Source organism: Centroberyx gerrardi, chromosome 16 (assembly GCF_048128805.1).
Source record: "Centroberyx gerrardi isolate f3 chromosome 16, fCenGer3.hap1.cur.20231027, whole genome shotgun sequence".
NCBI lineage: Eukaryota > Metazoa > Chordata > Actinopteri > Beryciformes > Berycidae > Centroberyx > Centroberyx gerrardi.
The window spans coordinates 14,064,702-14,081,321 of NC_136012.1; the positions used below are offsets into that span (position 1 = coordinate 14,064,702).

Here is a 16,620-nt window from a genome sequence, read left to right on the forward strand (position 1 = left end):
CATGCATGATATGTAAAAAGAAAAAAAGAAAAAAAAAAAGATGCTGTCCCCGAATCCTATCTTGGGCAAAGTTCACTGTGTCTGTTGCTTCAATGTCTATCCTCCCTTGGTGTTAAACTTGAACTATTATCTCCTCCATGGTGTTCTATAATCTAGCTCTATAATCTGACGCCTTGTCAACACTCTACTATCTGTTGTCCAGTAGAAGAAAGGTTGAGTCCCCTACCGCTGTCTCGGCACCCTTGAACTGTTAGTTTGACCCTCAAATTCCAGCAGTGACACAGCTCTCTCAGTTGAAGGTACACCAGTGCACAAAGTTCATTTTAAAGTTGGGACCTATCACATAATGTTTCACACAATTATTTCAATGTTTGTACATATTCAGTGATTTTTTTAGGGCCTTTTGTCATGATTTCTGGGGGTTGTGTGTGTGATATACTTTCAACCATGCTACTATCTTCACAGTACTGTGACCTTGGTGGCACCCTCCACCTCTGCTAACGTATCTGAAGTCCAAGTCTTGAATATCCTTCTTTGATGAGAAAAAACTGACTCAAGAGTTGATACTGTTGGGAAGAGGGCCTCTGGATTTACATTAGTCGCCACGTTTTATTTGAAGGCTTACAGTGAGATGGGTTATTTCTTTCCTAAATCTGTGCTGAGATTTTGTTTTCATATAACATCTCTGATGCTTTCCAGGTTATATTCAACTAGAGAACATTATCTTAATGTTTGGAATGTAGATTTATACTATACCAGTAATAGCCAAGTGTATGTTGGCTTATTTGTTTTTTTTTTATTATTCACTTTTGATACTGTGAAAATCTTTCGTTCAGAAAGATTAAAAACAATACAGTTTTGACAAAATAAAGTGTGGTGTTTGCTTTCTAAGTTTATCCTTGGCTCTCATGAATTTTCATGAGCATGAGATGCTTCTGTACAACAAGGTCATGCTAACACCAGACTTACAACTGAAACCACCAGACTGTGTGAAACCACCTTGAACGAGGCGCCTGTTGAACGCTCTTTGAGTTTGAGGAGCGTACACAACGCCTCGACAAAGTTTGACCCTCCCAGCTCTCCGTACAGAAACAAACCGATTGCGTGCCCGTGTCGTGTAAACATGTGCATTAGGTATATTTAACGTATCTTAGGCAAACTATATTGGCCATAACGGCGTGTCTTTATTATAGGTAGGACATTGCAACATTGGTAACTAAAATGGAGACTGAAAATAGACCCAAAAAGGTAAGTCTGCATTTAGCTACCGGTCCAAATATGGACTGGCTACACTAGCTGTTAGCTAACGCTAAGTAAGCTAGGCTAGGTAAGCCACTGGCAGTGATACGTTAGTCGTTATCAACATTTAGTACACTAAATACAGGCTGTATTTACTGTCACACATCTGAAAAAATAATGCTGGAACTGTTAAATGATGGTAAAAAACAACAACAACATGTATATATAACCTGCCTTTGGAGAGAGTTATGTAACTTAATGATCGTAAGTGTAGCCTAGTGCAGCTGCCATCCCAGAATACGTAAAGTTAATAATCACATAAACTTACAAGTCAGCACAGAATATTTAGCAAGAACGTGTAGTTGATTTATTACACTTATATTCTCAGGAATTAGAGCTGCACCTCAGATTACTTGAATCATGACGTTTCAGAGGATGAATGAACATGTAACGTTAGTTCACAAACTGAAAGAAGAGCAACTGAAAACGACACGATTGCCTTCCATATGCATTTTGGGAAAAATCATCTTGAGGGTATTAAGTAGACTGAAGAGAATCATGCAACGCTACCTCATTTATTTTCATGATAGTAAATTTAGCTAGCTCTTTTCGAGGCAGACGTTACTCAGTGGTTAACAGACGATGAAAAGAAACGTAGCAAAAACGGCTATAATGAGGGAAAATAAATACTACTAGGCTTCTTCTAATACAAATAATAGTAACAACCATGGTAACAATACTGTAAAATAAGGACTTTTAGTATAACTGAAACATCCAAGTCCAATTATGAAAAGGCCGTTTTGTGCAATTGGGTCTTCAGAAGTGATTTAAAGGATGACCATAGAGATGAAACAGTTTTATCTCTATGAGGATGACATTGATTTAGCCAGTCTAAGCTAAGCTAGGGCTTCCAAGTTCTAGGGCCCTAAAAGAAGATCATAGTCTCAAACCTAGACAAGAACAGCCAAAGATTTAAGGCTGTGCTCTGGCTCATAAGAGGTTAAGGTAGGAGATGTAGCTAGAGGTAAGGCCTTGATGTGCCTTAAAAGTTTTCAATAAAATCTATTATAAATCTGACAACCAGCCAATGTAAGGATGCCAGAATTAAACGTTTTGCACAATCTGGAGTTCTGCCTGCCACAGCTTGTTGGTTAAGGCAAGTAAATATGATGTTGCAGTAAACAAGATGAGAAGGTATAAAAGCATGTATGACTCTCACTGTCCCTGAGAGACAGGACTGATCTGATTTTGCCAATATTCATTACCTTTGGTTCACACCGGTAGTGGGATGCGAGCAAGTCGCAGCAGGACTGTTCACACCTGAAGCCTATTTATACCCTCAGTCCAGCAGCCATCCCTCAGTAAATATGCTCTACACAGAGGTGCAATGTCCTGTGAGAAAATAGCTGTAGTTACACTGCTCCAATAGCCGAGTCCATCTCTTTCACTTTCTTTACAGACTCTCTTGGTCATCAACTCTCTCTCTCTCTCTCACTCACTCACTCACTCACTCACTCACTCACTCACTCACTCACTCACTCACTCACTCACTCACTCACACACACACACACACACACACACACACACAAACACTACTACTAAACATCTGATCTTACTTATTTTTGTGATAATTCAATGGCAGGCCCAATGTTCATTTGGCATGTGATATTTCAAAAGTAGATATGATGTTCATCATCCCAAAGTGATGACTGTGTTGCCTTTAAGATTTACATCAGTACATATGTATTAATAAAGAACCACAACAGTAAAGTGATATGATGATTTTTAGATGCAGCCGTGGCATTATTTGTTAAAGAACCAAACCCAACAAATCCAATAAAGGCACTGTGTGATACAGCATTGCAGCCTTGTATATGAAAATTTGCATGTTTGGTCTACATATAGAGTCCTGGAGGAAGCCATAGTTCCTCGTTTTGGACCAGCTGCTTCTTGCCACACTGTATGTGGTCAAGGTTTTCCGTCTGTCGTGTTCGGACTGAAGATTCAAGTAAATGCAAATGAACAAATGAGGCTGTGCTTTGACCAGCCTGTGGATGGGCACAAGCAAAGAGAGAATTTGTCCTTTTGGGATTAATAATAATAATGCTAATAATAATTTTTGTGATTGTACAGAGACTCCATGGGGAGGAAGAAAGGGCGGGCTCAGAGGGATCTGAGGCTGACGACTACGTTCCATACATTCCCGTCAAAATAAGAAAACAACAAATGGTAGGTTACTATGTGTGGTTTCCCCACCGCTGTCGTCATCCTGCTTGACCCTTTTGTAATTTTGAGTATGTGGTCAGGACAACACAGAGTGTTCCTTTGTTCTAGGGGAACCTAGCATTACCGTAAAATGTGTGTATGTTTACCTTACAGCTGCAGAAGATGTTACGTGTGCGAGGGAAGGCAGTGGAGGAGGAGCAGAAAGACAGTGGAGGAGAGCAGAGGGACGAGGATGAGGGTCTCGGTCCGCGCTCCAATGTCAGTCTCCTGGACCAGCATCAGCACCTCAAGGAGAAAGCAGAAGGTATATAGGTTAAACAAGGCCCACTCTGGATGATGATGGACAGCTCCCAGTTTAATTCCTTCCACTGTCTAAGATCATATTTATTTGGTTGTTGAATATGATGATATTGAAGGCGATTCTGTGACATTTCATCTATTTTGTGGGTATCTATCTGCAGCCCGTAAGGAGTCGGCCAAGGAGAAGCAGCTGAAAGAGGAAGAGAAGATTCTTGAGAGCGTTGCCGAGGGAAGAGGTAAAATGATGACTCTGTCCGGTTCCTATGAAGGAGTGTTGGACTATTAATACTCAGATATTATCAGAATAATCAAATGTTAAACATAAAGTGTTGTTTTAACCCGCACAATTGATTTCCTCTAACTTCAATTCTCTCGCCTTCAGCTCTGATGTCTGTGAAGGAAATGGCCAAAGGTATTATATATGATGATCCGATCAAAACTAGGTGAGTTTTTCATGAACGAATTCTATGATGTGATATTGTTATGTGGCGTACTTCTGCCTCACCTATAACCTGAATGTCCTCTGTAGCTGGAAGGCTCCACGCTACATCCTGAACATGCCCGATGCGAGACATGAGCGCGTCAGGAAGAAGTTCCACATCCTGGTCGATGGAGACGGCGTCCCTGCTCCAATCAAAAGCTTCAGGGAGATGAAGTTACCCCCAGGTTTCAAAAGCTGATAATTGGTTTTACCATTCTGTTTGTATGAGGCCTTTAATGGCGCTGCATTATTGACAACTGACAACAACTCTCTGTTTATTGTGTTTGCAGCGATTCTGAAAGGTTTGAAAAAGAAAGGCATTGTGCACCCGACACCAATTCAAATCCAAGGAATCCCTACAATGTAAGTAACTTATTTTACAGTCTGGCCTTGGCAACTTCACACGTATACTACTTCATGAACTGACTTCAACTGTCTTCAACTGTCTGTAGTCTGTCAGGTCGGGACATGATTGGCATCGCCTTCACCGGTTCAGGAAAGACGTTGGTCTTCACTCTGCCCATCATCATGTTTTCCCTGGAGCAGGAGAAAAGGCTTCCTTTCTGCAAGAGAGAGGGACCTTATGGACTCATCATCTGTCCATCAGTAAGACATGCAACAAACCTCTTTTAATGATAGTACAGTTTGAAATACAATACTAAGTTTGATTGAGGTTCCTAAAAATATCACTGTTATGGCTCTAATGTGGGACTTTTCTTTAATGTATCAATTGTTCACTCGCTCTTAAACAACATGACTTGCAGATGGAGTGCAGTCTTTCGGTGAATTTCTGGTAAATTAAGTCCTACCTCAAAATTTAGGTCTACATTAATCCATGTTTACAGACAAACTTTTTACAGCTTCAGACGGGATTTGAAATTCATTGAGTTTGCGCATGCTGTAAATCCCTTTACCAAGAACTCTGCCAATCAATTTGAACGGGGGAAAAAATCCCATGTTTTAATTTTTTAGATTAGGAATCAGACCGTTGAGGCACAGTAAATTCATATTTTATTTCCTCACTGTCTGCATTTTAGACATGATGATTATATTAGCTTTTGAGAAATTATGAGCGGTTTTATCTTTTTTTTTTTTTTTCTTCTTGTAATTAAACTCTTGACTCCTTAAGCACGTCTGATTTTAATACCCCCCCTTTCCTCCAGCGAGAGTTGGCGAGGCAGACCCACGGCATCATAGAGTATTACTGCAAGCTGCTGGAGGAGGAGGGCGCTCCTCAGCTGCGCTCTGCCCTCTGCATAGGAGGAATGTCTGTCAAGGAGCAGATGGAAGTGGTTAAACAGTAAGTATGAGCAGAGGTTTGTGTCAAAAATTAGATCCCTGTTTCTCATCCAGAATTTGCAGTTTGAACTGGTATTATGAAAAAAATAAATCATTCGGCTACTTGATGAAAAAAACGTTAAAAACCAAATAAATAAATAAATAAATAAATTATATTATCCTATTATATAATATCATGACATCCAAGATGGCCACCTCATGACCAGTAAACTAATAATATAATTGTATTTTAAAAACTCATTGCTATTCCCTGGTGCAGGACTTCTCATAGGAGTTAAACTATTTAAGGACAGAATCACACACAACAAATCACTTTTCTAACTGATGCAGGACAAGGGGCGCTGTATTGACAGTGTGTTTTTTTACAGTTTGATGCTAATGTTACTGTGCAACTACCATCATTTGGTGATGTTTCACAAAATAAATAATGAAGGAATAACTCATATACTGACATGCTGAATTCCGTTGGTTATAGTGGCGTCCACATGATGGTTGCCACCCCCGGTAGACTGATGGATTTGCTGCAGAAGAAGATGGTGAGTCTGGACATCTGCCGCTACCTGGCGCTGGATGAGGCCGATAGGATGATTGACATGGGCTTTGAGGAGGACATCAGAACCATCTTCTCCTACTTCAAGGTCAGGTCTTTGTGTGTGATGTTGACAAATGCCAGAAATCATATAATCAATTCATCAGATGTTGTTTTTTTCCCCCCATTTTCCATGCCCTGGTTTTCATAGCAATAGCCAGACAAGAACAGTCCTAAAACTGACAAATGGGAATCAGATTGCCTGTTATTAAACGGTTATTTCTTCATTTAGGGCCAGAGACAAACCCTGCTTTTCAGTGCCACTATGCCCAAGAAGATCCAGAACTTTGCCAAGAGTGCGCTGGTCAAACCCATCACTATAAATGTTGGCAGGGCCGGTGCTGCCAGCTTGGATGTCATCCAGGTATTTTCATCCTTCAGTGAAATGGGTTAAGGGATTGCATTGCATTAAATTCACAAGCCCATTGATGTGAGAGATGGATGAACTGGACCTAAAACTTTTTTTGTGTGTGAGCAGGAAGTGGAATATGTCAAAGAGGAGGCCAAGATGGTGTACCTGCTCGAGTGTCTCCAGAAAACGCCGCCTCCTGTTAGTACCTCTACATGTTATGAGATTGCCATATACCTGAAATTAAATTTAAACACGGATCAGAAGTTAAAAAAGGCTCTTCTTTCATATTCACAGGTGCTGATGTTTGCTGAGAAGAAAGCCGATGTAGATGCCATTCATGAATATCTGTTGCTAAAAGGAGTGGAGGCTGTGGCTATCCATGGAGGAAAGGGTAGGAGGAACTTTATATTCTAATAATTAAATTACAATCTGTACATAGCAATAGGGCCCTCAGTCCAGTACTGCATTTTCCCAATCTCAGCATTCAGACTCTTCAACAGTGAGAGGAATTATGGTGTTTTACAAATTCCTCTAACTCAGATCTGCGAGTTATGAACTTGAGAATGCGGAAACACATCAGCCATTAGAAGAATACTTAAGGGCTGAATATGTCTATTTAAAATGTCCAAAATAGGGTTTGGGTGTTACTCTTCCTTCTTGTAGTTGCTAGTCACTACCACCAGATGCCATCCTACTTGCAAATGTCTCCTGTCCCGCTTTATAGTTTGTGTAAATCTAAAAGGCAGAGGAAAGTACTGTAGATTGTTTGCTAGTCATCGTATTCAGTATTCCTCATTGTCAGTGGCATGCTAAATAATAATAATAATAATGTAATATTTCTTGATGTTTTCAGATCAGGAGGAAAGAACTAAAGCTATAGAAGCATTCAAAGAAGGAAAGAAAGATGTGTTGGTTGCCACAGACGTTGCCTCCAAAGGTCTGGATTTCCCAGCTATCCAGCATGTGGTGAATTACGACATGCCCGAGGAGATAGAAAACTACGGTGAGAGAATATTGTCTATGATCTGAATTACATAGTGACAGACAATCCCTAAAACTGGTGTAGTGTGTAATCTTCAGTTTTCTCTAACTTGTTTGAAATTGTTTTGTCCCTCAGTCCATAGAATTGGAAGAACTGGGCGATCGGGGAAGACTGGTATTGCCACAACCTTCATCAACAAAGGCTGCGGTAAGAGACGATAAACAAAACCATCAAGATACAAAAACATTACTAAATAACAGAACAACATTTTGAGAATTAATTTGTTGTATATTACAGTGTATTTAGTTAAATTGAATGGTAAATGATATTAATATGTCTTCCACCGCAGATGAGTCGGTGCTGATGGATCTGAAAGCCCTGCTGATTGAGGCCAAGCAGAAGGTTCCCCCCGTCCTCCAGGTGCTCCAGACGGGAGACGAGACCATGCTGGACATCGGAGGTGAGTCAACCTTTTCTTTATTTCTTGGTGCATCTTTACATCTGTTAATTTACCTGTTCATTAATTCAACTATTGATTTTCCACTTTTGTCGGATGGAGAGGTTCTTAGTTTTGTGTCAGATACACAGAACAAAGTCCGGCGATAACCGCCGTTTTAAATGTCGGAGAACCCTTGTTTCCTCTCTAACATAAGTGATTTTTAATGGTTTCACAGGAGAGAGAGGCTGTACATTTTGTGGCGGTCTTGGCCATCGTATTACAGACTGTCCGAAGCTGGAGGCCATGCAGACCAAGCAGGTCACCAACATCGGGCGGAAGGACTATCTTGCTCACAGCTCCATGGACTTCTAAGCTCTTTCTCTCGAGATCGATCATTCTCCACTGCTGGGCTGAATTGTGAAATATTTCTGAGAAAACTGTATAGTCATTTTCATCGTTATTGAACTAAGGAAGTGTATTTTTATCATTGCCTAACATAGCTCACAGGTCTGTTAGATGAAATGGTTAAGGTTGCACATTTTTAGCCTTTTTTGCCCTATTTTTCTCATACTTGTTCTTATTGTGTTGCTTTTGTAACATACTTTTACTAGTCTGTAAATAAAACCAAAATACCTGCTGTTTTTTTTCTTTTATGTTCATATTTAGCTGAATATAAAGATTTCGGAAGGTTGTTGTTTGGTGAGGAAGTTGCTAAAACAAGTGTGAGAATGCAAAAGGAAGTTTGTTCCACTTAAGGAAACAGTAAAACAGAAATTGTACGACCAGTCTTTTGCAACATTGTAAGTTGCTGATCAGAGGCATCTTGTCTTCTACCCCTATTGGACATGCACAACTAGAAAAAAGAAAGCAACGTACTGATGACGCAAAGGAAACAATTATTCTCGTGGCATACACATTCAGACCAAGCTTAATTTTAACCTCTTGGGCGTCTTGGCCACAGAGCAGCAGCTGCTGTATTAGATCGAGCACTGAAGAAGAGCACGAAAGACTCATGGATGTCATTTTCAAGGAGGGGATGCTGTACCTTCAGGGGGTCAAGTTTGGAAAAGTAAGTCTTGTGTACAAATTCTGCAAACTTCAAAGAAGTCTGAATATTGTGGTCTAGGAGGCAAGATACTTTGATGTCATTAATACACTGAATAAGTCAAAATCATTTTACCTGGCATGGTTTTGCTTTCAAGTAAGGTGCTTGGATAAAACGCATCATTTGTATGTAAAAGGCTTTAGGTAATGGTACAAACGTTAATGATTTGTCAGAAGTTTGCAGGTCTGACTTGCAGTATGTCCAAAGTCAGCAGGCATTGAGTTAAATCGCTTTCAAGAGATTCTCAGAATATCTGGTGTGCAGACCCACAATATGTCTGAAATAACCTAGCACTTAACAGAATGTCACTTCTGCCCTTTCCGCTTCTCTCGTCTACAACAGAGAACATGGAGGAAAACATGGATGGTGCTGTTTGAGCCCAGCTCCTCGGGGATTGGCCGGTTGGAGCTGTATTCTGTGCGTGACACCTGTTCTGATGCCACTTCTCAGAACAAGAAGCCCTCCCAACGGAAACTAGCAGAGAGGAGGGTGGTGCGTCTTAGCGACTGCCTCAGCATCACCCCTGCTCCAGAGGAGTCTTGCCCCCTGGGGTGCAGAGCCCTCTACTTGAACACCACCCAGTGCACCTACACCCTGGCCTCCACCACATGCCAGGATTGGCTCAGCGCCCTCTGCTCTCTAGCCTTCCAGGTACTACACATCTGTCTACTTGACTTATTTAGCAGGAAACGGTAGTGCTACTTTCCCTTTTCTTTTATAAGGAGGGAAGAAGTTGTAAATAGAGAACAGTTATGGGAAGGGTTCAACTGAACCGACTTAGGTAGCATGATGAGGAAGTTGATAGAGACGGTATCTGTCACTTTTGCCATTTTTCACTTCTCCAATTTTTGTGCTTGCACAAGCTCCCCTCTTTCTTGCATCTTACCTCATTCAAGCCATAAAACAGCGATAAGAGTGTGCAGTAGACTCCATGTAATGTTTACTGTGCCACTGTGTTTACAGAAGGATCCTGGAGAATTAGACAAAGGGGCTGTGGAGAGAGGGAATGGTTTGCCCATGGAGGACAATGACCTGTACTCATCGTGGAAGGCTGGTAATACTCGCTTGTCAATCAGCAGGCGATAGCTGATCACTCAACAAGCAATCAATAACACTCAGTTCATCTAAGTGTTTAGTGACTGGCAACTGCAGGGCTTCTCAATCCTCATCCTCAGGACCCAGACTGCTGCTGTTTTCTGTCCTACCAGGTGGTTAATTGCATTCACCTTGCATCCCAGGTGTAAATCAGTCGCTGATTAGCTGGCTAGAATGAAAACCAGCAGGGTTGTGGGTCCTCCAGGGGTTGAGAAACACTCGTCTGCTGCTCTGTGGCAGCAGGATATGTATTTCCCAATGACAAAGGATGATAATGCTGTTATGAACAAACACAATCCTCCCTCTTTATGCTTGCCTAAGAACAGAGGGTTCAATATTCTAGAAGAAGGAATTAGTATACAGTAAAGTATGTGACTTTACATAAATATTATGATTGAGGAGAACAGACAGGGAAATGTTAGCATAAGGATTAATTGTCATAGCGTCAAACGTTCATGACATCAGCAGAAACCCTGAATAGCTGCAGGCAGCGGCTACAGCCACTAATATACTCAAACATGAAGGCCAAAAAGCATTAGCGTCAGCAAGCGCTGGCTTATAAAAATGTATTTCTATTGAATATTTGCTAACAGATTACACTTTACCCCAAAAAAATCCAGACGGCCCTACCAATTGGAGTTCCCATGAGAGATTAGCATAATGCAAGCAATTTTAAATCACCCTTGTTCTGTATCAGAATATGCCCACTGGGCAAGTTTACATTGACCGTTTAAAAGACGTCTAAATGGTTATAGACATCTAGGCTAAAATGAGGCTATGTAGGGTTTAAAAGTTAAAGTTTAGTAGACGTCGACATCTTAGACTACGTCTTCTGGGGTATATGACAAAAATAAAGTACTACCTTGTACATATGGACCTTTCTGGTGCATGTTTTTGGTATTTACACCTGTTTATGCATTGTTTAAATATAATAATAATGTATTTACTGCTTGGCCTAGAACTGGGCTATGCATGGCCAAAAAGATCCCAGGCTATATGAGCGCTAAAGCATACATGTGACGTTGAAATGACGTCTAGTGCTCAGTAAACATTTATTCACTTTGTTATAGTTGATGTATTGCTGCTTAGTCATGCAGGCCTAATACAGAAATTCTACTCATCCAGCACTTTCATGCGCATGAATGTTGCACTGGGATCAGAGCATGCTGTAATGTTTTAGTGGCAAATATCTTCATGTGTTGTCATGTTTAGACCTGACCCTCCCTCCAGGCCAGTACTATGTCACCGTCCAGACCACAGAGGCGTCAAGCAGGTGCAAGTTATCTGGGGAGTACCTGTTCTCCCCAGACAGAGAGGCTGTGCTGCTGCTGGACGTCCGCACTGGTCTCATCATCTACCACTGGCCGTACAGATTCCTACGCAGATTTGGACAGGTCAAGGTAAAAGGCTTGATTTCCCCCAACATCAGAAAAGATCCACCAATTGATTTTAACGTGTGTTATCTTATTCGTGGCTAACTTGACATCCAGCTCGGATCATTCCCTTGTCTGTAAGTTGTGTAAAGGTGTATTAATGGATATACTGCATGTGATCACAGGGGGGATTCAGCATTGAAGCAGGCCATCGCTGTGATTCAGGAGAAGGACTGTTCACCTTCCTGTCCAAGCATGGTCTTCAGATCTTCCAGGCTATAGCCAAGCAGTGCTTAGTGGAGAAGGAGGCAAAGGACGCCTCTGTCCAGTCTCCTAATCTCCATGTACGCTCATTATCTGACCATTCTCCAGACAAACCTGCTGTCCAACTACCAACCACAACCTTCTGGCCGTCTGATCCTCCAGTCTGCGGTCCTCCAGGTATTCCTGCTGACAGAGAGGTAGAGTCAACCAGCGAGCTCTACGCAACCATAAACCACAGCTCTGCACCGGGCATCGGACACTCATCTCTCGTCAGACCTGATCTTACCTCCAGCATGGAGGCTGAGGAAGAGGAAGGTGAGGATGAAGATGGGTGGTGTCGATCCCTGGAGGGCATAAACCAGGATGACGGGGAGGAGGACAGTGTTTATTCCAACCTGAACAGATGGATGCCAACCGAGATGAAAGATCAGACGGAGCCGGAGGGAGACGTCTCAGAGTGCATCTATTCGGTTGTGAAAACTCACGAGACGCCCTCGCAACTCCAGCCCCAGCCTCTCTCCCAGGCTTTTCCCCAGCCGCAAGCTCTTTCATTTTCCCCGCCCAAACCCCGGTACCAGCCTCAGCCTCAGCCTCCGCCGCTTGTAAAGAACCAGATCCAACCTTGGTTTCAGCCCCAGGAGCCATACAAAGCCCAGGCGCAGGCAGTGGAGGAGATGAAGGGGGTGCAGGAGGCCAGAAGCCGCTCTCCCTCTGTTGCCCCCACTGAGATCCCTGTCAGTTTTAAACAGAGGTTGTCAGAAATCATTTCTAAGGACCTGGCAAAGCTCCAGTCACCTCTTCCCTCTGGAAGGAGCAGCCCCCCAGTTTCTCACTATTAGTTGGGAGACATGACTAGAAAGAGGTATTTTGCATTTCAAGACCATCCTTTAATTTATGGATGATCTACTCACTGTTGAAGTTAGTGAAGTGTATGAGAGAAAGTCATGAAGTATAATTGGTTTCTTTATTTCTTTTACATTTTTTCTCCTCTGGGAACATGTAATTAGGCATTCATTTTTGGCTTGCAAATGTCTATTTAGTTAACTATTTAGTCTTTGTTATATGCAAAGTAAGTATTTTTATTCTGTAGTAAGTAAAAAAGTGAATAGTCATGATGTTTTAATTTTCATCCGTCTAATTTGAATTTTAGTATAAAAGAAAAAAAAAGTAATTAGTGATGTTCATTGCATCCTCAAAATCCTCCTTATTTGCGCAAATAATGACCTAAGGATTTACTTGGTTAACACTGTTAACAATAAGTGTTGTTCTCCTCACATGCTGGGAAGTCAGTGTAGCTTAGAGTGCTACCAAAAAGTGTGATATTGACATTAATTCATAAGCTGAACACCTTGATGGTTTCATGATGGGGGTTCCTGTATATAGTTTGTTCAATCTGAAAATAGACTTTTGACACACAATTTCCTGTGTGAAAGAATACTGTTATAAGGTACACATGCTCATATTGTATCTTGAAATGAAAATTATAAACAGGAAATTGTGTGTTTGATGCATCCTATTTTAAGATATAAACTTTGTTGCCTAGACTAGGAGAGCTTCATTCCAAAATGACAGCACTTTTAAAGACTAGATCTCTGCATTTTAGAGGCATTTGGATGATGAATAGAGGTAATGATTCTTTCCCAAAATGGGCATAAAGTGTTTTGGAAGTGAGCTCTTCATATTCTGTTTCATATGTTTGGATTGAAATATTGAAGTTTAACTCTCGTAGTGCAATGTAGTGTTGACTGAGATATGACTTGAATGTACACAAAGAAATTTGAAATACACATTCTGTCTTAAGTGTATCTTTGTTTATTGTAGCAAAAACAATCCTTATAAAATACCCATAGGCTATACATAAATATCAAAATAATTGTTTTTAATTTAGACAAACGTCACTTACTACATTGGACATGTAGTGATGGTTCAGGCCATATCAAGTATAAAGTGCAAGTAAAGGCCTCTGGGAGTTCATGATGGCCTTATGTAATAAATTCAACATCTTAAAACGTGTTCATTTTGTCTATACTTTTTTCTTCTGGCAGTGCAACATCTAGGCTATCAAAAAATATGATAAGAGAAACCCGACTTGTGCATGACTATCCCATATCATCAACATTTCTATAAGCCATACAGTTTGATTCTCCTGATTACTTCTATATAACACAGACACTGCAGTATTAACATTATATTCTGGAGTCCAATTAAAGTCACTGCTCATTATCCTCTTCCATGCTGATCCTCCATGTCACTGTGATGCGAGGATTCCCCGTCGCTGCTGTTGGAAGAGGCCCCCGTTTTATGGACTGGTCCCAGGTCAGACTTAGGAGTCGCTAGAATGATAAGGTGGCCGACGGAGGCAGCAGCTTCACAATGCTCTCCCATCAGCGGGGGTTGCGGGGAGTTCACAGAGTAAGAAATGTCACTCATCACTGTGGCCCCCGCTGGACAGAGGCTTTGGATCAAACTCCTCCGGGCAGCCTTGTCCGCGGAGCTGGGACGGGGACTCCTGCACTCCGGGTGCACCACGTCGGACAGCAGCTCAGACAGCTCAGTGATGTAAATCTGTGCCATTTGGAGAGTGTCATATTTGGAGAGCTTCTTCTCGTTCTCCAGGGAGGGGATGACGCTCCTCAGCTCGTCAAACGCTTTGTTCAGGCCGTGCATCCTTCTCCTCTCCCGTGCGTTCGCCGCGACGCGCCGGTGTTTCTGAGGGCCGAAGTGGCTCGCCTTGCCTCCCTCCCCCCCTTGGTCACTGTCTGTCTCCATGATGCCGCCGGACACGTAGTCGGGCAGCTGACTCACTGGCACAAGTTTGTCCAGTGATAGGCTTGCGTCTGCGGATCCGTGCGCGTCCCTCCTGGAAAACGCACGGATTGCAGGTGAAGATATCCAAGTCTTGGAGTTGATGTGCGCCAGGCCGGCTTGGTCCAGCAGTGTGAAATCCTCTGGGTATTCTGGCCAGCTTGGAAGCTCAGATTTTGCGGTCATTACTGTAACAACCTAGTCGTCCGCGGTGAGGAAAGGTCAGAGAGGTGTATCGCTGATGCCCTGGTTTCTGAAGTGGTTTTCACTGCACCAGCAACTTATATAGCCTTCCCACTGTCATCCCCGTGTCCTTCCCAGTGCTTTAACAGCCATGCAGCCTCAGGAGGCGGCAGCCAATCGCACCAGTCCCTCTGACCCCCCGTCAAAGAACAATTAGACAAAGCTCGAGTTTTTTTTTCTGCTACCATTGTGCATTGTAACTCAATCACGATCATGTTAGACATTATCTTCACACAGAGGGCAACCGAAAGCATTAATCATTTAACAATCGTTAGAAGTGTTTTTTGTTTTTTTTTAACTTTTAGGAAAAGTTGGCCATGGACAAGATAATGATGGAAAATATGTAGGTCAGTTGTCAGTTGGCCAAGTCATTAGTTTCAAGAAAAAAAATAGGCCCAAACAAAAAATAAAATAAAACTAACAATGACTTTTGTAGCAAAATGCAAACTCTTTTTTTTTTTTTCCAAGTTTTATATAGAGCGATCCCAAGCTGACGTGCCAAAATTGTCAATTTACATTCATTATTTATTTACATTCATTCCATTCAACAACATCGTGTTCAAGTGAGGTTTAAAACAAGCTCATCAGCGCATTTCTTGTGGTTTGAAGAACCATTAAACAAACCCTCAAATTAATAGTTCAACAGGCTTGGTAACATCCAGGTAGTCCTATATGCTTTCGAGATATGATAAGAAATAACGCATAGGCCTACATCTGCGCACCATCATTCTATTTTAGATGCTGGACCTCAAAATGTAGCCTACATCTTTCCCATTAAGCAACGGAATTGACTTAAAGGTCTGACCCAGGTTTGGATCTGGCAGCGACAATGCACGTTCAAGTTTGTTCTCAAACAAACAGTAAAAGAGAACAATCTTTTGCGGATTATTTGCAGAATAATAAAACGAACAGGTGTGAGGCAAGGCTTGAGACACACCTGTCTGCAGCAGAGCCATGATAACTGATAAGTTGTCCGCAGGCAATCTATGAATCATTTAGCGATGAAACGATGCTGGAGGATAAAAACATGCATCTTGTGGCTCGAGAAGCCAACATATAGAAAACATGATCATCTTGAATACTATAGGTCCCATTATCCATAACACTCACTATAAGATATGCCATTCTTCTTCTTCTTCTTCTTCTTCTTCTTCTTTCTATTAATTATTATTGTTGTTGTTGTTATTGTTATTATAATTATTGTTATTATTAGGCTATTGTTATTATTATTAGTAGTATAAATATCATAATAAATATGTTATCATCAAAAATTTGGATCAAGTTGAACTTTAATAAACATTCAGTGGTTTAAATAAGATAAAATCAAGCAAGATAAATTAGGCGTAAAAATCCTGGTTAGGAGTTGTGACTCCTGTGCCTATCAGCTGGTGTCCCTTGGCACCCTCACCCCAGCTACACAACACACCTCAGCCTCAACCAGTGTCACCCACGTCTCCCATATGCTGCGCGCAGCGACAATTCAGCTCTCACACTGCTTTAAGTGACACAAGAGCTAATCACTCATTAGCTCATGAATTACAGGAGTGGAGCCGCGGCAGCATCACTGGGGCCGCTTTGACGAAAACTTATCCAAAGAAGATGTGGGATCCAGTTGTTATTAAAAGATGTTTTACAGCAAATATTTTGAAAACCCAATAAAAAATATTACAGAAAAAAAAGATGTTTTCCACTTGATTGGGGTTTTCCACTCGGGTTGATGATGGTGACTTGAACAAATTGACACTTAAATGTGCCATCCTGACAATAGCCTACGATATCCTTAATTCAGGTGGTTTCCTCCCTCTCTCTCTCTCTCTCTCTCTCTCTC

The 16,620-nt window shown here is 41.6% G+C and overlaps 3 protein-coding genes across 3 annotated transcripts; 2 read left to right on the plus strand and 1 right to left on the minus strand.

Moving 5' to 3' along the window:
• The first annotated feature begins 1,089 nt into the window (after nt 1-1,089).
• ddx41 (DEAD (Asp-Glu-Ala-Asp) box polypeptide 41) lies at nt 1,090-8,544 on the plus strand. Its single transcript, XM_071923053.2, has 17 exons — nt 1,090-1,248; nt 3,373-3,468; nt 3,619-3,769; nt 3,927-4,001; nt 4,148-4,208; nt 4,295-4,431; nt 4,537-4,609; nt 4,699-4,852; nt 5,410-5,546; nt 6,021-6,183; nt 6,367-6,498; nt 6,613-6,684; nt 6,781-6,877; nt 7,340-7,489; nt 7,604-7,675; nt 7,818-7,928; nt 8,143-8,544. The coding sequence occupies exons 1-17, from the start codon at nt 1,222-1,224 to the stop codon at nt 8,277-8,279; spliced, it is 1,845 nt and encodes a 614-aa protein (XP_071779154.1). The 5' UTR covers nt 1,090-1,221; the 3' UTR covers nt 8,280-8,544.
• A 356-nt stretch (nt 8,545-8,900) lies between these two features.
• On the plus strand, nt 8,901-13,748 carry dok3 (docking protein 3). Its single transcript, XM_071923077.2, has 6 exons — nt 8,901-8,976; nt 9,355-9,663; nt 9,976-10,066; nt 11,320-11,507; nt 11,666-12,918; nt 13,005-13,748. Exons 1-5 carry the CDS (start codon nt 8,920-8,922, stop codon nt 12,581-12,583), a joined length of 1,563 nt encoding a protein of 520 aa, XP_071779178.2. The 5' UTR covers nt 8,901-8,919; the 3' UTR covers nt 12,584-12,918; nt 13,005-13,748.
• A 216-nt stretch (nt 13,749-13,964) lies between these two features.
• On the minus strand, nt 13,965-14,735 carry atoh1b (atonal bHLH transcription factor 1b). The gene has a single exon (XM_071923075.2). It carries the CDS (start codon nt 14,733-14,735, stop codon nt 13,965-13,967), a length of 771 nt encoding a protein of 256 aa, XP_071779176.1.
• Nucleotides 14,736-16,620: the final 1,885 nt, after the last annotated feature.

Coding starts and splice junctions, on each gene's coding strand:
- ddx41 (XM_071923053.2), top strand. CDS start 1,222: ATGGAGACTGAAAATAGACCCAAAAAG. Junction 5,547..6,020: donor CAGATGGAAGTGGTTAAACA/GTAAGTATGAGC, acceptor CGTTGGTTATAG/TGGCGTCCACATGATGGTTG. Junction 6,685..6,780: donor TCCAGAAAACGCCGCCTCCT/GTTAGTACCTCT, acceptor TCATATTCACAG/GTGCTGATGTTTGCTGAGAA.
- dok3 (XM_071923077.2), top strand. CDS start 8,920: ATGGATGTCATTTTCAAGGAGGGGATGCTGTACCTTCAGGGGGTCAAG. Junction 8,977..9,354: donor AGGGGGTCAAGTTTGGAAAA/GTAAGTCTTGTG, acceptor CGTCTACAACAG/AGAACATGGAGGAAAACATG. Junction 10,067..11,319: donor GTACTCATCGTGGAAGGCTG/GTAATACTCGCT, acceptor TGTCATGTTTAG/ACCTGACCCTCCCTCCAGGC.
- atoh1b (XM_071923075.2), bottom strand. CDS start 14,735: ATGACCGCAAAATCTGAGCTTCCAAGCTGGCCAGAATACCCAGAGGAT.